This window comes from Macrotis lagotis, chromosome 6, assembly GCF_037893015.1.
Source record: "Macrotis lagotis isolate mMagLag1 chromosome 6, bilby.v1.9.chrom.fasta, whole genome shotgun sequence".
Taxonomy (NCBI): domain Eukaryota; kingdom Metazoa; phylum Chordata; class Mammalia; order Peramelemorphia; family Peramelidae; genus Macrotis; species Macrotis lagotis.
This window is the reverse complement of record NC_133663.1, coordinates 18,027,766-18,049,640: the sequence shown is the minus strand read 5'-3', so window position 1 is coordinate 18,049,640 and position 21,875 is coordinate 18,027,766. Positions and strand designations below refer to the sequence as shown.

Below are 21,875 nucleotides of genomic sequence, written 5' to 3'. Positions count from 1 at the left end.
TGACTTCTTGCTACTGCTTCCAGTCTGGCCTGCTCCCTCCTCAGTGTGTGTGTGTATATGGGGGGGCTCCTGGCAGACAGGGACCGTTCTTATGCCTATATCTGTGTCCGGTGTCTGGTAACACATAGTAAGAGCTTAGTAAATGACCGCTGAATGATGCAGGTCAGGTAAAAAGGGTTGGCTCAACATCAGGAAATCTAAAGATGTAATAAGTCATTTCAATAATATAAAAAATAAAAAACACATAATTATACCAACAGGCTCTGAAAAAAAGCTTAGACAAAATCCCAAACTTTTTCTGTTAAAAACACTAGAAAATATCAGAATAAATGAACCTTTCTTTAATATAAACAAATAGTATCTATGTAAAACCAAGAGAAAACATTTTACATAATGGAGAAACTTAGAAGCCTTTCCAAAAACATCAGGGGTAAAGCAAGTATGCCCAATATCTGTTTAATGCTTCTGTTTAATGTAGTTCCAGAAACACTAGCTATTGTTAAGAGAAAGAGAAACTGAGGGAATAATTATAGGCAAAGGGAAAACAAAATCAGTACTTTTTATAAATAATGTATTTTATGGACTCCCGGCCAAGATGGCAGAGAGAAGACAGGCACAGTTCTAAAGTCTCCTGATCTCTTCCCCATCTACCACATGAAACAAACCTCTTAAAAGAAATCCGACTCAAAAAAACCCAGAAAGAAAAGCCAGAAGAAAGAACATCTACCTCGGGATTTGTCTCCAGCAGGAGCTGCAGCTGAATTCGGGCAGGTGAGTCTGGGCCCAGAGCAAGGATCAGCCCCAATCAACCAGACTAGCAGCTGAATTGGAACCTGGAGTCTGAGGGCCTGAGAGCCGGACCTGCTGGATCAGAGGTGGGGCTGGACCGCGGGGGCGTGAGTGTGAGGGGGAGCAGAGGCGCTGGTGCTGGAGCTGTCCCCCTGGAGATCCCGGACAGGGCTGGGGGGAGAATTCTGGAGCAGGGGAGCTGCGGACACCATCCCTGGACTCCTCTGGTCTGAGTCCCATTACAACTCAGACTTCTCCCCTAACAAACAAATGCAAACTACTTCTGCCTCAGGCCTAGGTGTGTGAGCAGAAGAACCAGCCCAGCTGAGGAATGACCTAGGCCAGGGTAAAGCCCACCATTGATTGAAGGCAAAAGAATTCAATACCTCCAACTCCTCCCTTCAAGGAAAGGGAGAGGGCCTCAACCAAGGTCACAGACACTCCAGAGAAAGCAACCAGCACCTCCTACTGGCCAGCCAGAGAAACCACACTCAGTGAGTAAAGCCTTTAGCAATCCCAGGCCCCTGTGAACCAGCCCCTCCAAAACTCAGGTTTCAGAAAAATGACGAAGGGTCAGCGGAAAGGTGGATCCATAGAAAAATTCTTGGAAGGGAAAGACACTAACTCAGAGAGATCTGGAACTCTGAGGAGAATACAATCTGGTCTTCAGCACAGAAAGACTTCCTAGAAGAAATAAGGAAGGAGTTTAAAAATCAACTAGAAAATTTGGGGGAGACAATTAATACCTTGCAACAAGAAAACAAATAAATCTCTCAGATCTTCAAATGGGCAAATGCAAAAAGAAATTAATTCTCTCAAAACCTCAATTGGTCAAATGGAAAGTTCTTTCAAAAGTAGAATTGACCAATTAGAAAAGGAGTTGCAAAAGGTTAAGGAAGAAAACTCCTCCCCCAAAAAAAGAATGGAGTCTACAGAAACTAATGACTCCATGAGACAGCAAGAGTCAAACAAAATCAAAAAATAGAAAAAATAGAAGAAAATGTAAACTACCTCATCAACAAAACCACTGACCTTGAGAATAGATCGAGGAGAGGCAACCTGAAAATTATAGGACTTCCTGAAAACATTGAAGAGAAAAAAAGCCTGGACTTAATATTACAGGATCTAGTGATGGAAAACTGCCCTGATATCATGGAGTCAGAGGGCAAAGTAGTTATTGAAAGAGTACAATTGATCCCCACCAGAAAAAGATCCTAAAATGAAAACACCAAGGAATGTTGTGGCCAAACTGCAGAACTATCAGGTAAAAGAGAAAATCCTGCAAGCAGTGAGAAAGAAACAATTTAAATATCAAGGAGCCACAGTAAGGATCATGCAGGACCTGGCTGCATCAACTTTAATGGATCAAAGGGCCTGGAATGAGATATTTTGAAGAGCACAGGAGCTTGGAATGCAGCCAAGAATCTACTTTCCTGCAAAGCTGAGCCTTCTCTTCCAGGGAAAAGGATGGACATTTAATGAAATGGAAGAATTCCAAAAATTTCTGATGAAAAGACCAGAGCTAAACAGAAAATTTGGGCATCAAACAGGAGGTTCAAGAGACACATGAAAAGGTAAAAAAAAAAAAAGGGGGGGGTAAAAGAAAAAAAATTGCAATCCAGTAAGTTGAAACTGGCTATATCCCAGCATGGGGGTAAAAAAAAAAAGATTCTCATAAATCTTGAGAAATGTAACTCTAACAGAGAGAATACACCTAGCCAGAAATGATGGACATTCATGACCTATCCATGAGACTACCATCTAATGGGATGTAACTGGCCTTAACCCCACTTGAGAGAAAGACTCTAATAACTCTCAGGAATTTTGACTCTATTCGATAGAATATACAGAACTAAAATGGACAGACACTTAGAATTTTCTATGACTTAGATAGAATGAGCTAAAAAAAACACTACTGCCCTAAAAAGGGGGATAGGAAAGAGATGGGAGGAGGGAGGGGATTGAATGGTGTAAATCTCATTACACTAAGAGGTACAAAAAACCTACGGTAATAGTGGGGAAGAAGGGAGCAGAGGATACACACCTGAATCTTCTTCTCATCAGACTTGGCTTAAAGTTAACCTACACATACTCAGTTAACTTATAAAACATCTAACCTTTCAAGTATTAAAAGGGGAAAAGGGGAGGGGGGACGGAGAAAGGGAAGGGGAGTGGGGGAAATAAGGGGAAATAACAAAAGGAAGGGAAGGGAAAAAGGAAAAAGGGAAAGGGGAAAGAAAGGGGAGGGTGTGATATAGGAGGGCAAACACACTGAAAGGGGTGGTTTTCAGAAACAAATGACTGGGGAATATGGATAAAAGGGGGGGAAGGGGGAAAATACAAACAGAGGGAAGATAGCATGGAGGACAATAAAGAATTAGTAATCATAACCTTGAATGTGAATGGGATGAACTCTCCCTTAAAACATAAGCAAACAGCAGAGTGGATTAAAAACCAGAATCCTACAATATGCTGCTTACAAGAAACTCATTTGAAGCAGAGAGATACATATAGATTAAAGGTAAAAGGCTGGAGCAAAATATATTTTGCCTCAGCTGAAGTAAAAAAAGCAGGGGTAACAATCCTTATCTCAGACAAAGCAGCAGCAAAAATAGATAGCTTTAAAAGAGATAAGGAAGGAAACTTTATCCTCCTAAAAGTTACCATAGACAATAAAGTCATTTCAATATTGAATATATATGCACCCAGTGGGACAGCACCCAAATTCTTAGAGGAGAAGCTGAAAGAATTACAGGAAGACATAGACAGCAAAACTCTACTAATGGGAGACCTCAACCTCCCACTATGAGATCTAGATAAATCGAATCATAAAACAAACAAGAAAGAAATTAGGGAGGTAAATAGATTCTTAGAAAAATTAGATATGGTAGACTTATGGAGGAAACTGAATGGGGATAGAAAGGAATATACCTTTTTCTCTGCAGTACATGGAACTTATGCAAAAATTGACCATGTACTAGGACATAAAAACCTAATGATCAACTGCAGAAAGGCAGAAATAGTGAATACATCTTTCTCAGATCACAATGCAATAAAAGTCATATGCAATACTGGGCCAAGGAGATATAGACCCAGAACAAATTGGAAACTGAATAACCTCATTTTAAAAAAATGAGTGGACCAAAAAACAAATTATAGAATTAACCATTTTATCCTAGATAATGATAATAATGAAACAACATACTAAAACCTATAGGATTCATTCAAAGCAACTCTCAGGGGATACATTATAGCTCTAAATGCTTATATGAATAAATTGGAGAAAGAGGAAATCAATGAAATAAACATGCAACTAAAAAAATTAGAGGAAGAACAAATCAAAAATCCCCAATTAAGTACCAAAATAGAAATTCTAAAAATTAAAGGAGAAATCAATAAAATTGAAAGCAAAAAAACTATTGAATTAATAAATAAAACCAAAAGTTGATATTATGAAAAAAAACAATAAATTGATAAACCTCTGGTCAATTTGATTAAAAAAAAGAAGAAAACCAAATTGCTAGTATCATAAATGAAAAAGGTGAACTCACCACCAATGAGGAGGAAATTAAAGTAATAATTTGAAATTATTTTGCCCAACTCTATGCCAATAAATTTGACAATCTAAGTGAAATGGATGAATATTTACAAAAATATAAGTTGCCCAGGTTAAATGAAGAAGAGATTAAATACCTAAACAACCCTATCTCAGAAAAAGAAATTCAACAAGCCATTACTGAACTCCCTAAAAAAAATCTCCAGGGCCTGATGGATTCACAAGTGAATTCTACCAAACATTTAAGGAACAATTGGTTCCAATCCTATATAAACTCTTTGGCAAAATAGGGAAAGATGGAACTCTGCCTAACTCTTTCTATGAAACCAATATGGTACTGTTACCTAAACCAGGAAGAGTTAAAACAGAGAAAGAAAATTATAGACCTATCTCCCTGATGAATATAGATGCAAAAATCCTAAATAAAATCTTAGCAAAACGATTACAAGTCATCACTAGGATAATACATTATGATCAAGTAGGATTTATTCCAGGAATGCAGGGTTGGTTCAATATTAGGAAAACTGTTAGCATACTCAATTATATCAACAGCAAACCTATCAGAAATCATATGATCATATCAATAGATGCTGGAAAAGCTGTTGACAAAATACAGCATCCACTCCTATTAAAAACACTAGAGAGTGTAGGAATAAATGGACTGTTCCTTAAAATAATTAGCAGTATCTATCTGAAACCATCAACAAGCATTATATTCAGTGGGGAGAGGCTAGAGGCATTTCCAATAAGATCAGGGGTGAAACAAGGGTGCCCATTATCACCACTACTATTCAATATTGTATTAGAAATGTTAGCAGCAGCAATTAGAGAAGAAAAAGAAATTAAAGGAATTAGAATTGGCAAGGAAGAGACAAAACTCTCACTCTTTGCAGATGACATACATGATGGTCTACCTAGAGAATCCCAAGAAATCATCTAAAAAACTACTGGAAACAATTAGCAATTTTAGCAAAGTTGCAGGTTATAAAATAAACCCTCATAAATCCTCAACTTCTCTTTATATGTCTAGCAAGATACAGCAGGAAGAGCTAGAAAGAGAAATTCCATTCAAAGTAACCTCAGACAATATAAAATATTTGGGAGTCTATTTGCCAAGACAGACTCAGAATCTTTTTGAAAACAATTATAAAACACTTCTCGGGGGCAGAGGCAAGATGGCGACAAGAGTGGAGGGTATCCTAGGAGCTCTCTCATAAATCTCTGAAACTAAGGACTTTAACTAAATTTTCGAGAGACAAAACCCACAGAGGGACCCAATGAGGCAATGGTCCTATTCAAGGTAACCTGGAAAAGAGCAGAAAGTCTCTGCTCCCCGGGGTCGGAGGGGCGGCCTGCCAGAAGGGCAGCACGCCAGACCGAAAGAACTTCAGCCTCCCGGAGGCAGCCCCAGAGTGCTGGGAGCCATGGCTCATAGCAGCAGGGGAGTTTCCTGACCTGCTCCCCAGGGAGCATGGGACACAAAGTGGGGGACCAGCAGGGGACCTCTGCCAGAGCAAGCAGGTGGAGCCCAGCCCTCAGGGCACACAGCAAGCTGCTTGGCCACTGCATTCCAGATCCAGGAAACAGAAGCAGGCGGAGCTGGTAAGCAGGAGCCCCCAGGACATGAGTCCATTGAACTGAGGAAGGGGAGTGAAAAGAGAGAGACTGCAGAGCTCTGTCCTCTGCCCCTGGAACAGGACTCTGGAGTCCTGACCACATACAGATCCTGATCCCAGTCTAGCTCCCCCCACCCAAGAACAGCAGGGGCCCCCCCACCTCAGTCCCGTGGCAGAGGGGGGCGCATATGGTCATTCACAGACCAGGAGGGAGGACAGAGCCTCACACACTGAGACCCTTGTGGGAGTGTCCCAAAAGCTCTGGAAGCACCCCAAAACAGGCGCAGGCTGGTAAAAATGAGCAAGCAGAGAAAAAAGAGGAACACAATTGAGAAATATTTTGCAAATGAGCCCAAGAAGGATCAAAATACATCTAAAGACTCCAAGAAAAACAGAAATTGGGCTCAGGCTATGACAGAGATTAAAAAAGACTTTGAAAATCAAATGAGGGAGTTAGAAGAAAAACTGGGGAAAGAAATGAGAGAGATGCAGGAAAAACATGAAAATGAAGTCAGTAGCCTAGTCAAGGAAATCCAAAAAAATGCTGAAAAAAATAGCATGCTAAAAACCAGATTAGGCCAAATGGATAAAACAGTTCAAAAAGTTATGGAGGAGAAGAATGCTTTAAAAATTAGAATGGGCCAGATGGAAAAAGAGATAAGAAAACTCTCTGAGGAGAACAAATCCTTCAGACAAAGAATAGAATTCAGGGAGATTGATGAATTTGCCAGAAATCAGGAATCAATACTTCAAAACCAAAAAAATGAAAAATTAGAAGAAAATGTGAAATATCTCATCAAAAAAACAACTGATATGGAAAACAGACTTAGGAAAGATAATTTAAAAATTATTGGAATACCTGAATGTCAGGATCAGGAAAAGAACCTTGACATCATTTTCAAAGAATTACTACAGGAAAATTGCCCTGATATCCTAGAAGCAGAGGGCAAAATAGAAATAGAGAGAATCCACTGATCCCCCCAAGAAAGAGATTCCAAAAAACCAACCCCTAGGAATATCATAGCCAAGTTCCAGAACTCCCAAGTCAAAGAGAAAATATTACAAGCAGCTAGAAGGACATAGTTCAAATATCGTGGAGCTGCAGTCAGGATCACACAGGACTTAGCAGCAGCTACATTGGAAGCTCGTAGGGCTTGGAATACAATATACCAGAAGGCAAAAGAGCTTGGAATGCAACTGAGAATGAACTACCCAGCAAGGCTGAATGTCCTCTTCCAGGGAAAAAGATGGACTTTCAATGAACCAGGGGAATTTCAAATGTTCCTGTTGGAATGTCCAGAGCTGAACAGAAGGTTTGATCTTCAGATACAGGACTCGGGTGAAGCATAGAGATTGGAGGAGAAGGGGAAAATATGAGAGACTTAATGATGATGAACTGCATGTATTCCTGTATAGAAAAGTGACACTGATAATACTCATATGAACCTTCTCAGTTAATAGAGCAGGTAGAGGGAGCTTTTATAGTTGAAGCACAGGAGAAAGCTGAATTCGAAGATAAAATATGGTGCAAAAATGGAGTCAACAGAAAAAAAGGTAAATGTAATGGGAGAAAGAAAAAGGAGAGGGGGAATAGGCCAAGATATTTCATATAATAAGATTTTTCTTTAATATAATGAGCTATTGCAATGATATGGAAGGGGGTAAGGCAAGAGGGAACAAGGGAATCCTCACTCTTATCAGAGGTGGCTAGGAGAGGAAACAGCATATATACTCAATGGGGTATAGACATCTGGAGAAAGAAGGGGGGGGACAGGGGGAAGGAGGGGAGGTGAGTGATGGAGGAGAGGATGGACCGTGGGGGGAGAGTGGTCAGATATAACACATTTTTTCTTTGTTACTTTTTGCAAGGGCCTGGGATTGGATGGCCTGTCTGGGACCACAGGACCAGGTGGATTCTGGGCCTAAGGGGTGGTAGGGGGGCTCGGGGCCTCTTGGCCCCAGGGCTGGGGATCTGTCTGCTGCACCACTCAGCGACCCTACAGCAGAGTCAGAGTGAAAGGAGAAAGAAAATGTAGTACATGGCAGTGGAGAAATACGAAAGGAGGGAGTTGTGATCAGCAATGGCAATGGTGGAAAAATATGGAAGTAACTTTTGTGATGGACTTATCATAAAGAATGTGATCCACCCAAGACAGAGTTGTTGGTGTTGGAACAAAGACTCAAGCACATCTTTTATTATTATTATTATTATTTTGGGGGGGGGTGTGCAGAGCAAATGGGGTTGGATGGCCTGCCTGGGGCCACATAGCAGGGTGATCCTTGGGTGTCTGAGGCCGGATTTGGACCCGGGTGCTCCTGGCTCAAGGGCCAATGCTCTGTCCACCACCCAGCCACCCTCACTATTACTACTATTTTATTTTATTTTGGGTCTTTTTTTCTTTTTTTCTTTTTGGTTTTTGCAGGGCAGTGGGGTTCGGGTGACTTGCATATCACACGGCTGGGTGATTGTTGGGTGTATGGGGCTAGATGTGGGCTCAGGTGCTCGTGGCTCTGTCCATTGCTCCACCTGGCCATACCTACAATTATTACTATTATTTTTTTTATTTTAATTTTTTTCTCTCCCCTTTACTTTATCGCTGAAGCAAGTCTATATTTATGGGGGGGTATCTCATTTACTCTAAAACAAGAATATTTTACTAATGTAAAAATAACATTAATTGTACAAAATGAGAATAAATATTAAATAAATAAAATAAAAAAATAAAATAAAACACTTCTCACACAAATTACATTAGATCTAAATAACTGGGCAAATATCAACTGCTCATGGATAGGGAGAGCTAATATAATAGAAATGACAATTCTACCAAAACTAAACTATCTGTTTAGTGCCCTACCAATCAAAATTCCAAAAAAATTACTTTTATGAGTTGGAAAAAATTGTAAGTAAATTCATGTGGAGAAATAAAAAGTCAAGAATTGCCAGGAGCTTAATGAAAAAAAGTGCAAAAGAAGGGGGCTTAGCCCTACCAGATCTAAAATTATATTATAAAGCATCAGTCATCAAAACTGTTTGGTATTGGCTAAGAAATAGAGTGGTGGACCAGTGGAATAGACTAGGTGTAAAAGCAGGAGATGATTATAGTAATCTGCTGTTTGATAAACCCAAAGAGTCTGGCCATTGGGATAAAAACTCCCTCTTTGATAAAAATTGCTGGGAAAATTGGAAGTTAGTATGGAAGAAACTTAGATTAGACCAACACCTCACACCCTTTACCAAGATAAGATCCAAATAGTTACAGGACAGAGACATAAAAAACAATACTATAAGCAAATTAGAAGATCAAGGACTAGTCTACCTGTCAGATCTATGGAAAGGGGAACAGTTTATGACTAAGGAAGAGTTGGAGAACATCACTAAAAACCAATTAGATGACTCTGATTACATTAAATTAAAAAGCTTTTGCACAGATAAAACCAATGTAACCAAGATCAAAAGAAATGTAGTAAATTGGGAAACGATCTTTACAACTAATGATTCTGACCAAAGGACTCATTTCTAAAATATACAGAGAACTGAGTCATATTTTTAAAACAAAAAGCCATTCCCCAATTGACAGATGGTCAAAGGATATGCAAAGGCAATTTACAGATGAGGAGATCAAAGTAATCCATAGCCACATGAAAAAAATGCTCTAAATCATTAATTATTAGAGAAATGCAAATTAAAGCTTCCCTGAGGTACCACCTCACACCTCTCAGATTGGCCAGTATGACCAGGAATAATGATCATTGTTGGAAGGGATGTGGGAAATCTGGGACACTATTACACTGTTGGTGGAGCTGTGAACTCATCCAACCCTTCTGGAGAACTATTTGGAACTATGCCCAAAGGGCAACAACAATGTACATATCCTTTGACCCAGCAATACCACTACTGGGTCTATAACCTGAAGAGATGAGGAAAAAGGGCAAAAACATTACTTATACAAAAATATTTATAGCAGCCCTGTTTGTGGTGGCAAAGAATTGGAAATCCAGTAAATGTCCTTCAATTGGGGAATGGCTTAGCAAACTGTGGTATATGTATGTCATGGAACACTATTGTTCTATTAGAAACCAGGAGGGACAGGATTTCAGGGAAACCTGGAGGGATATGCATGAACTGATGCTGAGTGAGATGAGCAGAACCAGAAAAACACTGTACACCCTAACAGCAACATGGGAGAGATGTTCAAGCTTGAAGGACTTGCTCATCCCATCAGTGCAACAATCAGGAACAATTTTGGGCTGTCTGCAAAGGAGAGTACCACCTGTATCCAGATAAGGAACTTTGGAGTTTGAACAAAGTACAAGGACTATTCCCTTTAATTTAGGAAAAAACCAGATAGCTTATTGTCTGATCTTGTTACCTCTTAGACTTCTCTTCTCTTTAAGGATATGATTTCTCTCTCATCACACCCAATTTGGATCAAGGTACAACATGGAAACAATGTAAAGACTGACAGAGTGCATTCTGGGGGGGGGGGAAGCAAGACTGGGGAAAAATGTAAAACTCAAATAATATCTTTAATAAAAAATAAATTTAAATTAAAAAATAATGTATTTTATTTAGAAACCCCTAACAATCAGACAAAAGTTAATAGAGAAAATAAATTCAGCAAAATTTCAGGACATAAAATAAATCTACATAAAACATCAACATTCTTATGCATTACAAACAAAATCCAATAAGGAAGCTAAAAAGAGAAATGCCATTGAAAATAATCACTGAAAGTTTATATATTTAGGAGTCAATTTACCAATCTACACATAGAAATGATATGAAGCCAAATATTCTACAGAAATAAAGATAATGTTAAAAAAAATTAAAGCAATAAAAATTGTTTATGGGAAGACCAAGTCAATATAATACTTATTCAGAGCCATTCTAATCAAACCACTACAAGATTGTATCACAGAACCAGAAAAATATAATTAAATTCATTTGCATTTCATGGGAGAGTATAGAGGAATGTTCTATAAGCACCAGATCTCAATCTATAGCAATGATCATTAAAATGATACAATATTAGCTAAAAAACCGAGAAGTTGATAAGTAGAATGAATGTATTAGGAAATCACACAGATGTAAAGGAACACATTAACATTGTGTTCAACAAACCCTAAGACTGCAGTTCTCACTCCTGGACAAAAAACTGCCAGGAAATCTGGAATAAAGCTTAGCACAAATTTGGTGCACACCAATATCCCTCATTGTATACCAAGATACTCTAAATGGACACATGACTTATAAAAGATGATGTTATAAGCAAATTAGAGGAAACAATTTTTCAGATCTGTGGATTGGAGTAGAGTTCAAAACTAAACAAGTAAAAAAACAGAATCATAAAATACAAAGAGGAAAATCTGATTACATAAAATTTAATTTAATTGCATGAATTAAAGTTAGAAGGGAAATAGATTAACTGGTCTTTGCAGCAATCTTTTTTGATAAATATCTTATATTCAAGATATAAAAGAAATTAATTCAGCTATGAAACTAAGAGCCATTCTCCAATAGATAAATGGTTAAAGAATGAACAGGCAGTTTTCAAAGGAAGAAATCCAAGCTATCAAAAGCTGTATGGAAAAAATATTCCAAATCACTATTAATTAGAGAAATTCAAATTAAAGCAATCTAAGGTTTCACTTAGCATCCATTTGATGGGCAAAGATGACTCAAAAGAAAAATAACATATTGGAAAACAGGTACAGTGATTCTATTAGAAGAGCTATGAATTGGTCTAGGCATGCTGGAAAACCACAGAGCACTATGCCCCAAAAGATACTAAATTTTATATACTCTGTGATCCAGCTACACCACTATTTGTCCTATAAAGGATCCAAGAAAGAAGAAAAGGACCTGTATATACAAAAATTTTTTATAGTAGTGCTTTCCATAGTAGCCAAAACTTGGAAACTAAGAAAGTATAGGTAAATAAATCTATGAAATGGAATATTATTTTGCCATAAGAAATGATGAAATGAACTACTTCAAAGCAAACCAGAAAGACCTCTGATACAGAGGGAAGTGAGAAGAATTAGCTGCATAATTAATAAGAAGACAGCGTTGTAGAGAAAAACAGCTTTGGAAGATAATGGTAAACTATGAGTCTAGAAGTCTAAAAATCAAAGACACTACTTGCCTCCTCCCAAAGAAATACTGGACTGAAAGTGCAGAATGAAACAGTTTTAGATAAAGCCAAAGTGAGAATCTGTTTTGCTGAACCAATACATACTTGTTATGAGTTTCCTTTTTTTTAAAATTGTTCAATGGGCCAGAGGGGAGGCAGGTAGACTAAGACCATAAACCACCAGAATTGAGTGGATTCATTGAAGGTGAAGAGAAAGATTGTAATATAAATTCAATTCATGGGAAGGACGTAAGATCAAAAAGTTAACGCTAGCCTATAAATGAAAATAGTCGAAACTTAATAATAGCAAAAAAAGAATCTACCTTCTTGTTCTACTTTTTGACCTTGATCTCTGAGATCTATAGGATTTTCCTCGGCCCCTCGATCTACTCCGACTTCGCTTTCTTCTAGATCCATAAGATGAGCTACTACTGGAACGGTGCCTGCGTCTGAAACAATTTTACATTAATTATGCTTTAATGAGAATTTGGCTGATGATGTTGTTTCTATTGACATGAATAATATAATTTTACAGATCTGAAATATCACCAAATCTTTTTGAATTTGTATCCTTTTCTTCTAAACCATTTCTTCTCTGAACCACCCACTCACTCCCCACCTGAAAATATGCCCTTCCCTTCAACTTCTATAGTACCTTTCACATTTCTTATTGAACCTGCAATGCTCTAACTACAAAGTGTCATTATTTCTTATCTATAGAACCAGAAGATAAACCCCCTGATGGTGATGACTATCCTATTTGAATTTCTTTTTAACTACTCCCAGCATCTGGAATATTGCAGGTAACACTTGGTGTTTATTTAACCTTAAGTAATTATGTGTCAAGCACAGAGAAAGTTCCCCCCCCCCTTTCCTTCCTTTAAACAAATAGAAACAAAACAATGTGTTTCTCCTTTAATACCAGTTCTAGTTACAAAACAATAACTTACCTGAAAGTATTTCAATTCCAGAGCAGTACAGAATCTTTCTAATAACATTAGCTGTTCTGATAGATGCCTCATTAAAGTGTAATGTGAGCTTTACATAATACATAACTTACTATTTCTAAGGAGGCTTGCATTTTTCAAATAACAAAATAAATAACCCCAAAGCCCAAGTTGATGGAGTTAATAAACTCTATATGGAATTTCCTCCCTGAGCTCACTCACCTTCTATCGTAAGAATGTGAGCGGGGCTGCAGATCTCGAGACCAAGATCTTGACTTGGACCTGGATTTCCGTCCTGTTTTCTTGCGGCTGAAGGTTCTGCTCCCTGAAGAACTACTTGAAGAGGACCGTCTTCGATGCTTTTTTTTCCTTTTACTTCTACTCTCTTCTTCAGTATCTGATGAACGGCGTCCCATTTTTATAAACTGGTTAAAATAAAATGATAATTGCTTCTAATGTCGAATTGCATTATATATGTATATATACATATAGATATACATATATATATATATATGCACACATACTCATATATTTTATTCTTACAGGTCTAGATGGAGAAACTTCAGAAGAGTATTTTATAAAATTTAAGTTTCATGTTAAAAAGGCTGTAAATGTGCCAGTATCCTTGATGTGACAGGAGAAATAACTAAGTTATGTTTCTTTGGCATTTCAAAGAAATTATTTTTAGAATTGATGGCTGATTTAAATTTTCCCTAAAATCTTCAAAATGCCTTACAAGGAAGTTAATGCTAGCAAAGAGCACTATGGAAGTTTTCTTTTGTATCTCATGCTACATTCATCATAAGAAAGTATGACATATGTTTGAGAGACTTTTTAACCTAGTCTTTCAATTTCACATATTCTGAAAACAAAACATCTTCAAAACAGGCTTGAAGCAGAGCAGCTAGGTGGCACAGTGGACAGAACACCAGTTCTGGAGTCAGAAGGACCTGAGTTCAAATGTGACCTCAGACACTTAACAATCACCTAGCTGTGTGACCTTGGGCAAGCCACTTATCCACATTTCTTAAATAAATTAAAAAGAAAAAAGAAAAAAAACAGACTTAAAGCTAAAAATATTTCAAGTCTTTTCTTCAAAAAAAATATATTTTGGAGGGGCAGTTAGGTGGCACAGTGGATAGAGCACCAGTCCTGGAGTCAGGAGGACCTGAGTTCAAATGTGATCTCAGGCACTTAATAATCACCTAGCTGTGCGACCCTGAACAAGTCACTTAACCCCACTGTCTTACAAAAAAGCAAAAAAGAGGGGGGGGAAAAATTACATTTTTTCAAGTCATTATCTCAATCCCAATGAGGAAGAAAATATTCCAGTATGTTATCTTTGTGACCTCCACCAAGTCCTTTCAACACTACGAGTTTCAATGTCTATATGTATAAAATGAGGGGTTGAGCTAGAGGGTTCAAGTTCTAATGTATGTACGTCCAGATTAAAACCTAGGGGGAAAAAAACATCACATCACCATCCAGATTGAATACTGAAGCTGATTTATACCCAAGCATATATGGATGCCAGCTCCTCTTACTGATGAATATCATTAGGTGGAGAACGCCCAGAGGAGGTGAGGGTAGGAAAGGACCTTCTGAAGCAACATGAGTTCTTCAGTCTGCAAACAAAAAGGCTTGGGGGGATGGATTAGGATATGGGTCCTTAACTATTTACAGGTTGCCACATGGAGGTTTGGATTTAACATTCTCTGCTCAGGCCTGGAGGTCAGAAGTAATGATACTAACAATAATTCATAGGGAGATTGGTTTAAATATGAGGAAATCAAAGCTCAGAGTGGAAAGGACTTGTCAAAGTCACACAGCTAATATCTAGCTATAGGCTAATGTCATAGATAATGTTTAAAAACAGTATCCAAGGTAGAATGTGACCCTAAGTTTTCCTGGACCCCAAGTCCAGTCCTCTTTGCAGAGGCAAATTGAAGTCTGATGAAAGATAAACTCTTCTAACAATTAGTGCTAATCAGAAATGGAATAAGTCACCTTCTGGGATAGGAGGCCATGTTTTCTGGCAAAGGTTTACTCACTTATTGAGCATATTTTTGAGAGGGGTTTTCTTCTGGTTTATGTTGTAAGAGGGTACTGAGGTCTCTTGAGACTTAACATATATAAAGGGATATATATGTGTGTGTGTGTGTGTGTGTATTTCCACACATACATAACAAACAACAAAATGTAGAGGAAGCATAGAATAATACTAGAAAGCTTTTTCTCAAAATCAGAAAAACCTGGGTTCAACCAACACCTCCATCACATCATGGCAGGGTGATCTTCTATTGAAAGGACACCAATCTTCCCAGAAAGATGAAAGAAGGGAGAGAAGTGCAAGGGATGAGAGAAGAAGATGATGATTTCTATTTAAGATGTCCAGAATTAGACTTGGGGAAGTCATACTTCCCCAGGAAGGAAATATATTATCAGAAAATAAAGCGGGTTAGTCATGTGGTAGGACTGAGGGACAACAGAAGGACAGCCAGAATGGTCCAGTGGTATTCATGAAATGTAAAAAAGACCTGGAGGAAGGCCTGCAGGACAACGAATGACTCCTCTTCTGAGAATCCTTGGAAAAACATGAACAAAAATAGCACAAGATGATTAGACATAAATAGGGATGCACTTGTGGAGTGAATTCTGCTGACATCAATAACATCAAAGAGTCGATGAAGTATTGGTCATTTATGACAGAGAGTTAAAAAGATACCCACTCCTATTTACCAATCACATGAAAAATGCAAATCCAAGACAGACACTGAGATGGTTCACATTGTACTGGCAAGAAAATTATCAATTGAACTCTATTTCCTGCTGCAGACACAATGATCGGGTCCAGGGGTTATGCCAGAGCAAGAGAATAGAGGAAAAAATAAAGTGAAAGAGAAAAGGGGCATAAAAGGTTCATCATTTTAATTTTCAATCTGTCATAAGAGATGAACTGTCATTTATCTCAGGAAAAAATCATAAAAGAGACTGGACCTTAAAGGGAACCTAGTCGAAAATAGTTTGAAAACAAATGTCAAAGAATTGTAAAAATGGATGGCTCAGTCAGAAAAAGTATGAATGACCTGTAATTAATCTCACAAAAGGAAAGTAAAAATTACTATAATTCTTTTTTTTAGTTAACTTGGTGTTTAATTTTTTCAAAATAAATGTTGTAACAGTGAATCAGTGATGGAAATAATACTAGAAATGAGAAAAGCTAGGTTAAAACTTGAAAGAACCTTAGAATATTTCAGTTAAGCCTCTCATTTCACATGATGAAACTGAGGGCAAATGAGGAGAAATGACAAACCCCAGAACCCAAATCAACCAACTGGTAGAGAGCCAGGACTTGGACCTAGGGCTTCTGACTAGAGGAAACATCACTAGACATAGAATCAGTAAATCTGGATACTAATCTCAGCACTGTTCTATGTATGACCTTGGGCAAACAACTTCATCTCTGTATGACTCAGTTTGCTCACCTATTAAAAGATGGGGATCAGACAAGATAACATTCAAGGTTCCTTCCAATTCTAACATTTTATGATTCTATAAATCCAACACTTTTAAATTCTCTGCTTAGATGCAAAACACTGTGCTAGGTGTGGTGTGGAGCAAATGATCTAATAAAGGGATGGTCATACACATAACTAACTAGAATTCAAATTACAATGGGGTAAGTTGCTGGCAGAGATCAAACCAAAAAAGCTGAAGAGAGAGAGATTGCTTCCAGGTAGGCACACTGGCAAGGTTTCATGGAACAGGTAGCACCAGAGTGATCTTAAAAAAACCCTGAACAGGCAAAGGTGAGGAAGTGGTTCCTATGCCAATGACAAGGCATACAGGATTATATGGCTTATATTCCAGTTTGATTGGGAAACAGTAAACAGAGGGGAGCAGAATAAAATTAAGTTGGAAAAATGAAATTCTTTGAATGCCTACAAGAGGGGCAGCTAGGTGGTGCAGTGGATAAAGCACCAGCCCTGGAATCAGGAGTACCTGGATTCAAATCCAGTCTCAAACACTTAATAATTACCTAGCTGTGTGGCCTTGGGCAAGCCACTTAACCCCATTTGCCTTGTAAAAAAAACCTTAAAAAAATAAATAAAAATAAATAAATAAAAAAGAATGCCTACAAGAGACACTCTATGCACCACTTTTATAACTCTTCATTTACTCATCTGCCTAGATGCCTCTGCCCCTCACATAGGATTGTTACTGCATAACTTCTTTGTTCAATATTTATACTTGTCCACATAACTGCGACTCACCATAAATACAAATAACTGGATGGCAAGGATCAGAGGTGCCTAACTTCATCAATAAAGGACTGGGCTTTATCATTTCTCCTCGGCCCTCTTCCTACCCCCTCTGATGAGAATTCCACCCAGATGCTCCATGATCTAAAGATGACTTCCATGGAATACTCATCACTTACCACCTGGCTACTTTTTTTGGACTTCATCATCTTCAAAAACTCATCTTACTACAAAATGAAATCAATTTGGAAACTTGGCCCCTCCTCAGATCATTTCCCATTCCCCAGGACTTTATAGTGTTGGTACCTACTTTTATGTGTGGCTTCCCTCTTCGATTGTAAGCTCTAGAGGGCAGGGGCTCTTTGCCTCTCTGGATCACTTAGTGTCCCTAAAACAGTGACTAGCACAGAGTGGGCACTTAAAATGTCTATTGACTCATGGGATTGAGGATCCCATGCCTGAACAGACAAAATAAAAGCTCTCTGCTGGAATAACGAATTGATCATAGATTTCTCAGGAGTCCCATAGATTTCTTCTTGTCAATTCAAACTGACCACCTACAAAGAGAACCACCAGAACAGATAATCCAACCACAAGATGACTGTAGCTGCCAATCTTTAATGCTGGAAACCAAGGGTCTCTTATAGTTCTTCACAGGCCAATTTCACCTAGTTCCTCATACAAGAAACAAGGAAAATACTGACTCTCCTGAGATTTTAGAACTTTCAGATTCTATCCTCGTTGTCAACTGAAGATATAGAACTGAAATGAAAACACCCATGAAGATCAAAAGTCTCCATGACTAGTGTCAATTTTACTGCATTTTTATATCAGCCTTTTGGTCCTTTTCCAGTTTTTCAGACCTTTCTGCAGCTATCCTCATATTTAAAAAAAAAAGTCAATGAAGACAAATAGCACAATTGTTTATACTTTCTTCAACTTATTATGTCTAAAGTTGAAGTCTCCCTTCCTGTCTTCTCTGCCTCTTTCCCTCATTTTTTCAGTATCTCAGTCTATTTGACACACTCTTGTCATTTCTGTCACCCTCTACATCTTCCTTCAGCTCTCATTTCTAAATCAGAGGCCTCAGGTCTGATCCAGACCTGAAAAAGCACCCTTTTAACATAGACTAGTGGTCACCCAGCTCTATTAGAAAGGCCTCCAGAAGAGGGGTTCCATGATTCTAAACTCTTCCAGAAAGCCATCCACAATAGTTACCCCCTTTAACCCCATGGAGTAACACAATGAGTTTATCCCTAGGAAGCTTCATTGGAGGAGGCAGACCCAGCATTTTATCTGTCCAAATCTTTCAGAATGTTGGCTGTCATCTTGGTATCTTAGACTCTCCATCTCTACTTCTTGTGCATCTGTGCCCTCTAAGTCCTCATCCACATTGAGTCTGGTCAGGCTGGGACCCATCTGGTCACTGCCATGCAGACCAAGTTAAAACTCCTCACTGCCAACAAAGGCTCTCGCCCCCTAGCACTCTGACCTGAAATAGCCTCCTTTACGTCTTCCTCCTAAAGCTTGAAGACCTCCCTCAGCCAACAGTGTGGTGACATTCCAAACACACTGCTGACCATTACCTTTCCCCGTTACACATATCTAGTCCCTGGTCTGCCTCTCTCCTTTTCTCTGATCTCAGGAGCTCCTTCATTACCCCACTTGCATCCTGTCTCCCCCACCCCCCATCTAATGGCAGTAGGAGGAACAGTGGAGCCCCTGGGCTTGTGTCTTGGGAGCCCAGCCTGCCAACAGCAAGCTCCTCAATGTCTGTGGAGTTGGTCAAAGGAGTCATGGGGTTTTCACCCTGTAATTACTAAACTGAAGCTGGGTCCTTCCAGAAACAAGAGGATAAAACTGTTCCTTTCCACATCCTAATATACAAAATATCATTTTTCAGTCTTTGTGTGGGATAGCCATCCCATCCTGTTACTAATTAATATAATGTTCTTTTTCTGAGAGATTAGATATGATGTTGATTTAGTCACTTCATGTCTGAGTCAAGGATGAAGATAATAGTACACAAGACTATTATGAGGAACCAATGTAGAGAAAACTGTTTATAAACTAACAAATGGTGGTACTAGAGAAGAATTTGGAGAGTCCCTTGGATAGCAAAGAGGTCAAATCAAATCAAAGAAATTCATTCACTTGAAGGTCAAATACTGAAGCTGCAGTTTAAATACTAATACTAATGAGAGGATGTAACTCACTGAAAAAAGTCGCTAATGCTAGGAAAGCTTGAAGGTGAAAGGAGAGGTGGCTGCAGAGGATCACATAGAGATGGACATGAGCTTGGCCAGGTTGAGAGACAGTGTAGGATGGAGGGGCCCATCCTGCTGAAGTCAGCCATGGCTGATGATGACGACACCACAGAGGTGCCACTGGTTGGCTTCTATGATGTACAAAATGTGAGGTTAGAAAGGCCCTCCTCAGAATCTCTGCACTGTCTGTACAATACCAGGAATTCACCAGCTAACAGCTTCAGAACTGAACTGTGACCAAAAAAGGAACAGCTGTTCTGCAAGAAATGATGAAAAGCATGGGTTCAGGGAATCCCAAGAAAACCTATATGAACAGACCCAGAGGGAACAGAGCAACACCTGGGAGAATCATTTGAATGATGACCAGAGCACAGCAAAGACAAACAGCTCTGGTCAAGACTGCACTCTGCAGGCTTCCAGAGTACCCTGAGAGAAGTGACATGGACAAGGAGAGGATTGGCTTCATTCAACTAGGCAAGACAAAGGTTTTACCTTTTTTTTCTTTAATGCTAGGAGAAAACAGATTTTTCTTTATTAAATAAAACTTTTTTTTTAATTCCTGAACTCTAGACTTGTCACGTCTAACAGTTAAAATAAAGGACCATATTATGATGAATGATTCTAACACTGAAAGAAACTATTATCAATCAATCAGGGGACAGCTAGATGGCACAGTGGATCATCAGCCCTGGAGTCAGGAGGACCTGAGTTCAAATCTGACCTCAGACACTTAATAATCACCTAGTTGTGTGCCCTTGGGCAAGCCCACTGCCTTGCAAAAAAAAAAAGTTATTTGTCGGGGCAGCTAGGTGGTGCAGTGGATAGAGCACCAGCCCTGGAGTCAGGAGGACCTGAGTTCAAATCTGACCTCAGTCACTTAATAATTCCCTAAATGTGTGGCCTTGGGCAAGCCAATTAACCCCATTGCCTTGCCAAAAAAAAAAAATCAATTAATAAATGTGAATGAAAGCCAGGCCCTGTGCTAGCCTTACAAAAAATGAAACAGTCCTATGTGCCTGGAGCTTATGCTCTAATAACAATGCACTTTTCAACGTCTAGAGAACTCTGCTAAGGTGACCTCCTTGGGTTCTCTGCTCAAGGTTGATGACTACGGCAACTGCATTGGTCAAAGATGTCTGCCTAGGCCAGTCTCTCTCCAGGAAGAGCACAGCACAGTGGACAGAGTGTGGGATCTGGAGGGGGACATGGCCAAATCCCAGCTCAGTGACTGTGGGCAAGACACCTCCCTGCTCCCAGTCCTGCCCAGCTCCATGTTTATAATCGAGGGGACCAAGAAAGGAATGCCAGCTTCAAACACACAAGGTAGTCGTCCTGTTTTCAGCTCTGGCCAGATCACACAGGAGTCTGTGTCCAGGGCTGAGGTCAATGTGGCTGTGGACAAGCTGGAGCAGTTGAGGAAGACGCATCCTTGCAGACAAGATCTGAGTTCAAGCTCTGTCTCTGAAAGTCACTAACGGTGTGACTAAGGGCAGATCGGTTCATCTCCCAATGCCTCGGTTTCCTCTTCTGCAAATGAAGAAGATGGCAGGATGACAAATTCCTGCAAGCTCCAAATGGACGAGGAACGGCAGCTGGAACACTTGGAGTGTTAGACCCACAGCTCTCTAACTGGGAGGATCTGCACTGTGTGGAGTAAGGAACCCTTTGACAGTTGAACAAAGCCTACAGGCCTCTTCTCAGAATTATGGCTTCTTAATTTGTGATGACTGTTGTTCAGTTGCGTCAGTCTCTCTGGGGTTTTCTTGGCAGAGCTGCTGGAGTGGTTTTTGCCATTTTCTTCTCAAGTCCATTTTACAGATGAGGAAACTGAGGCAGACGGGGTGAAGTGACTGGTCCAGGACCAAGCGTAGCTAGGAAGCGTCTGAGGTCGAGTCCTCCTGATTCTAGGCCTGGTGCCCTATGGACCGAGCCACCTCGTTGTGCACAATTTAGACTTAAATGCAGGAATCATAAGGAAATGGTAAATTTCAAGACACAGTTGGTGAACACAAGGATGTCGTTCCCCCTGAAACCTCTCCGGGGGAGGAAGCTCCTCGGGAGGGCTGGCGGGCCCGGGCCCGGGGTCGCTGAGCAGCCTGGCCCGGGCAGCAGGGGGGGCCGGGTCTCACATACACACAGGCACGTGTGCGCGTGCTTGCAGCCCTGGCCCTGGGGCAGGTACACACGCGGCCGCACACGCACCGACACACAGGCACGCGCGCACTCGCCACGCCGCTTTCTGCTCCCACCGTCCTGCACACTCACGCTCCCACTCGCGCGTCCGCTCCCGCACGCCGTGTC

At 39.7% G+C, this 21,875-nt stretch overlaps 1 protein-coding gene across 1 annotated transcript in view; it reads right to left on the bottom strand.

Annotated features, from left to right (window-relative positions):
* RSRC1 (arginine and serine rich coiled-coil 1) overlaps nt 1-21,875 on the bottom strand; it is a 367,121-nt gene that overhangs the window by 341,235 nt on the left and 4,011 nt on the right. Inside the window, exons 5-6 of the mRNA XM_074192717.1 lie at nt 13,268-13,470; nt 12,422-12,547 (exon numbers count right to left, since the gene is read on the bottom strand). Coding sequence (XP_074048818.1) covers nt 12,422-12,547; nt 13,268-13,470 — 329 coding nt within the window. The remainder of the gene's footprint in view (nt 1-12,421; nt 12,548-13,267; nt 13,471-21,875) is intronic.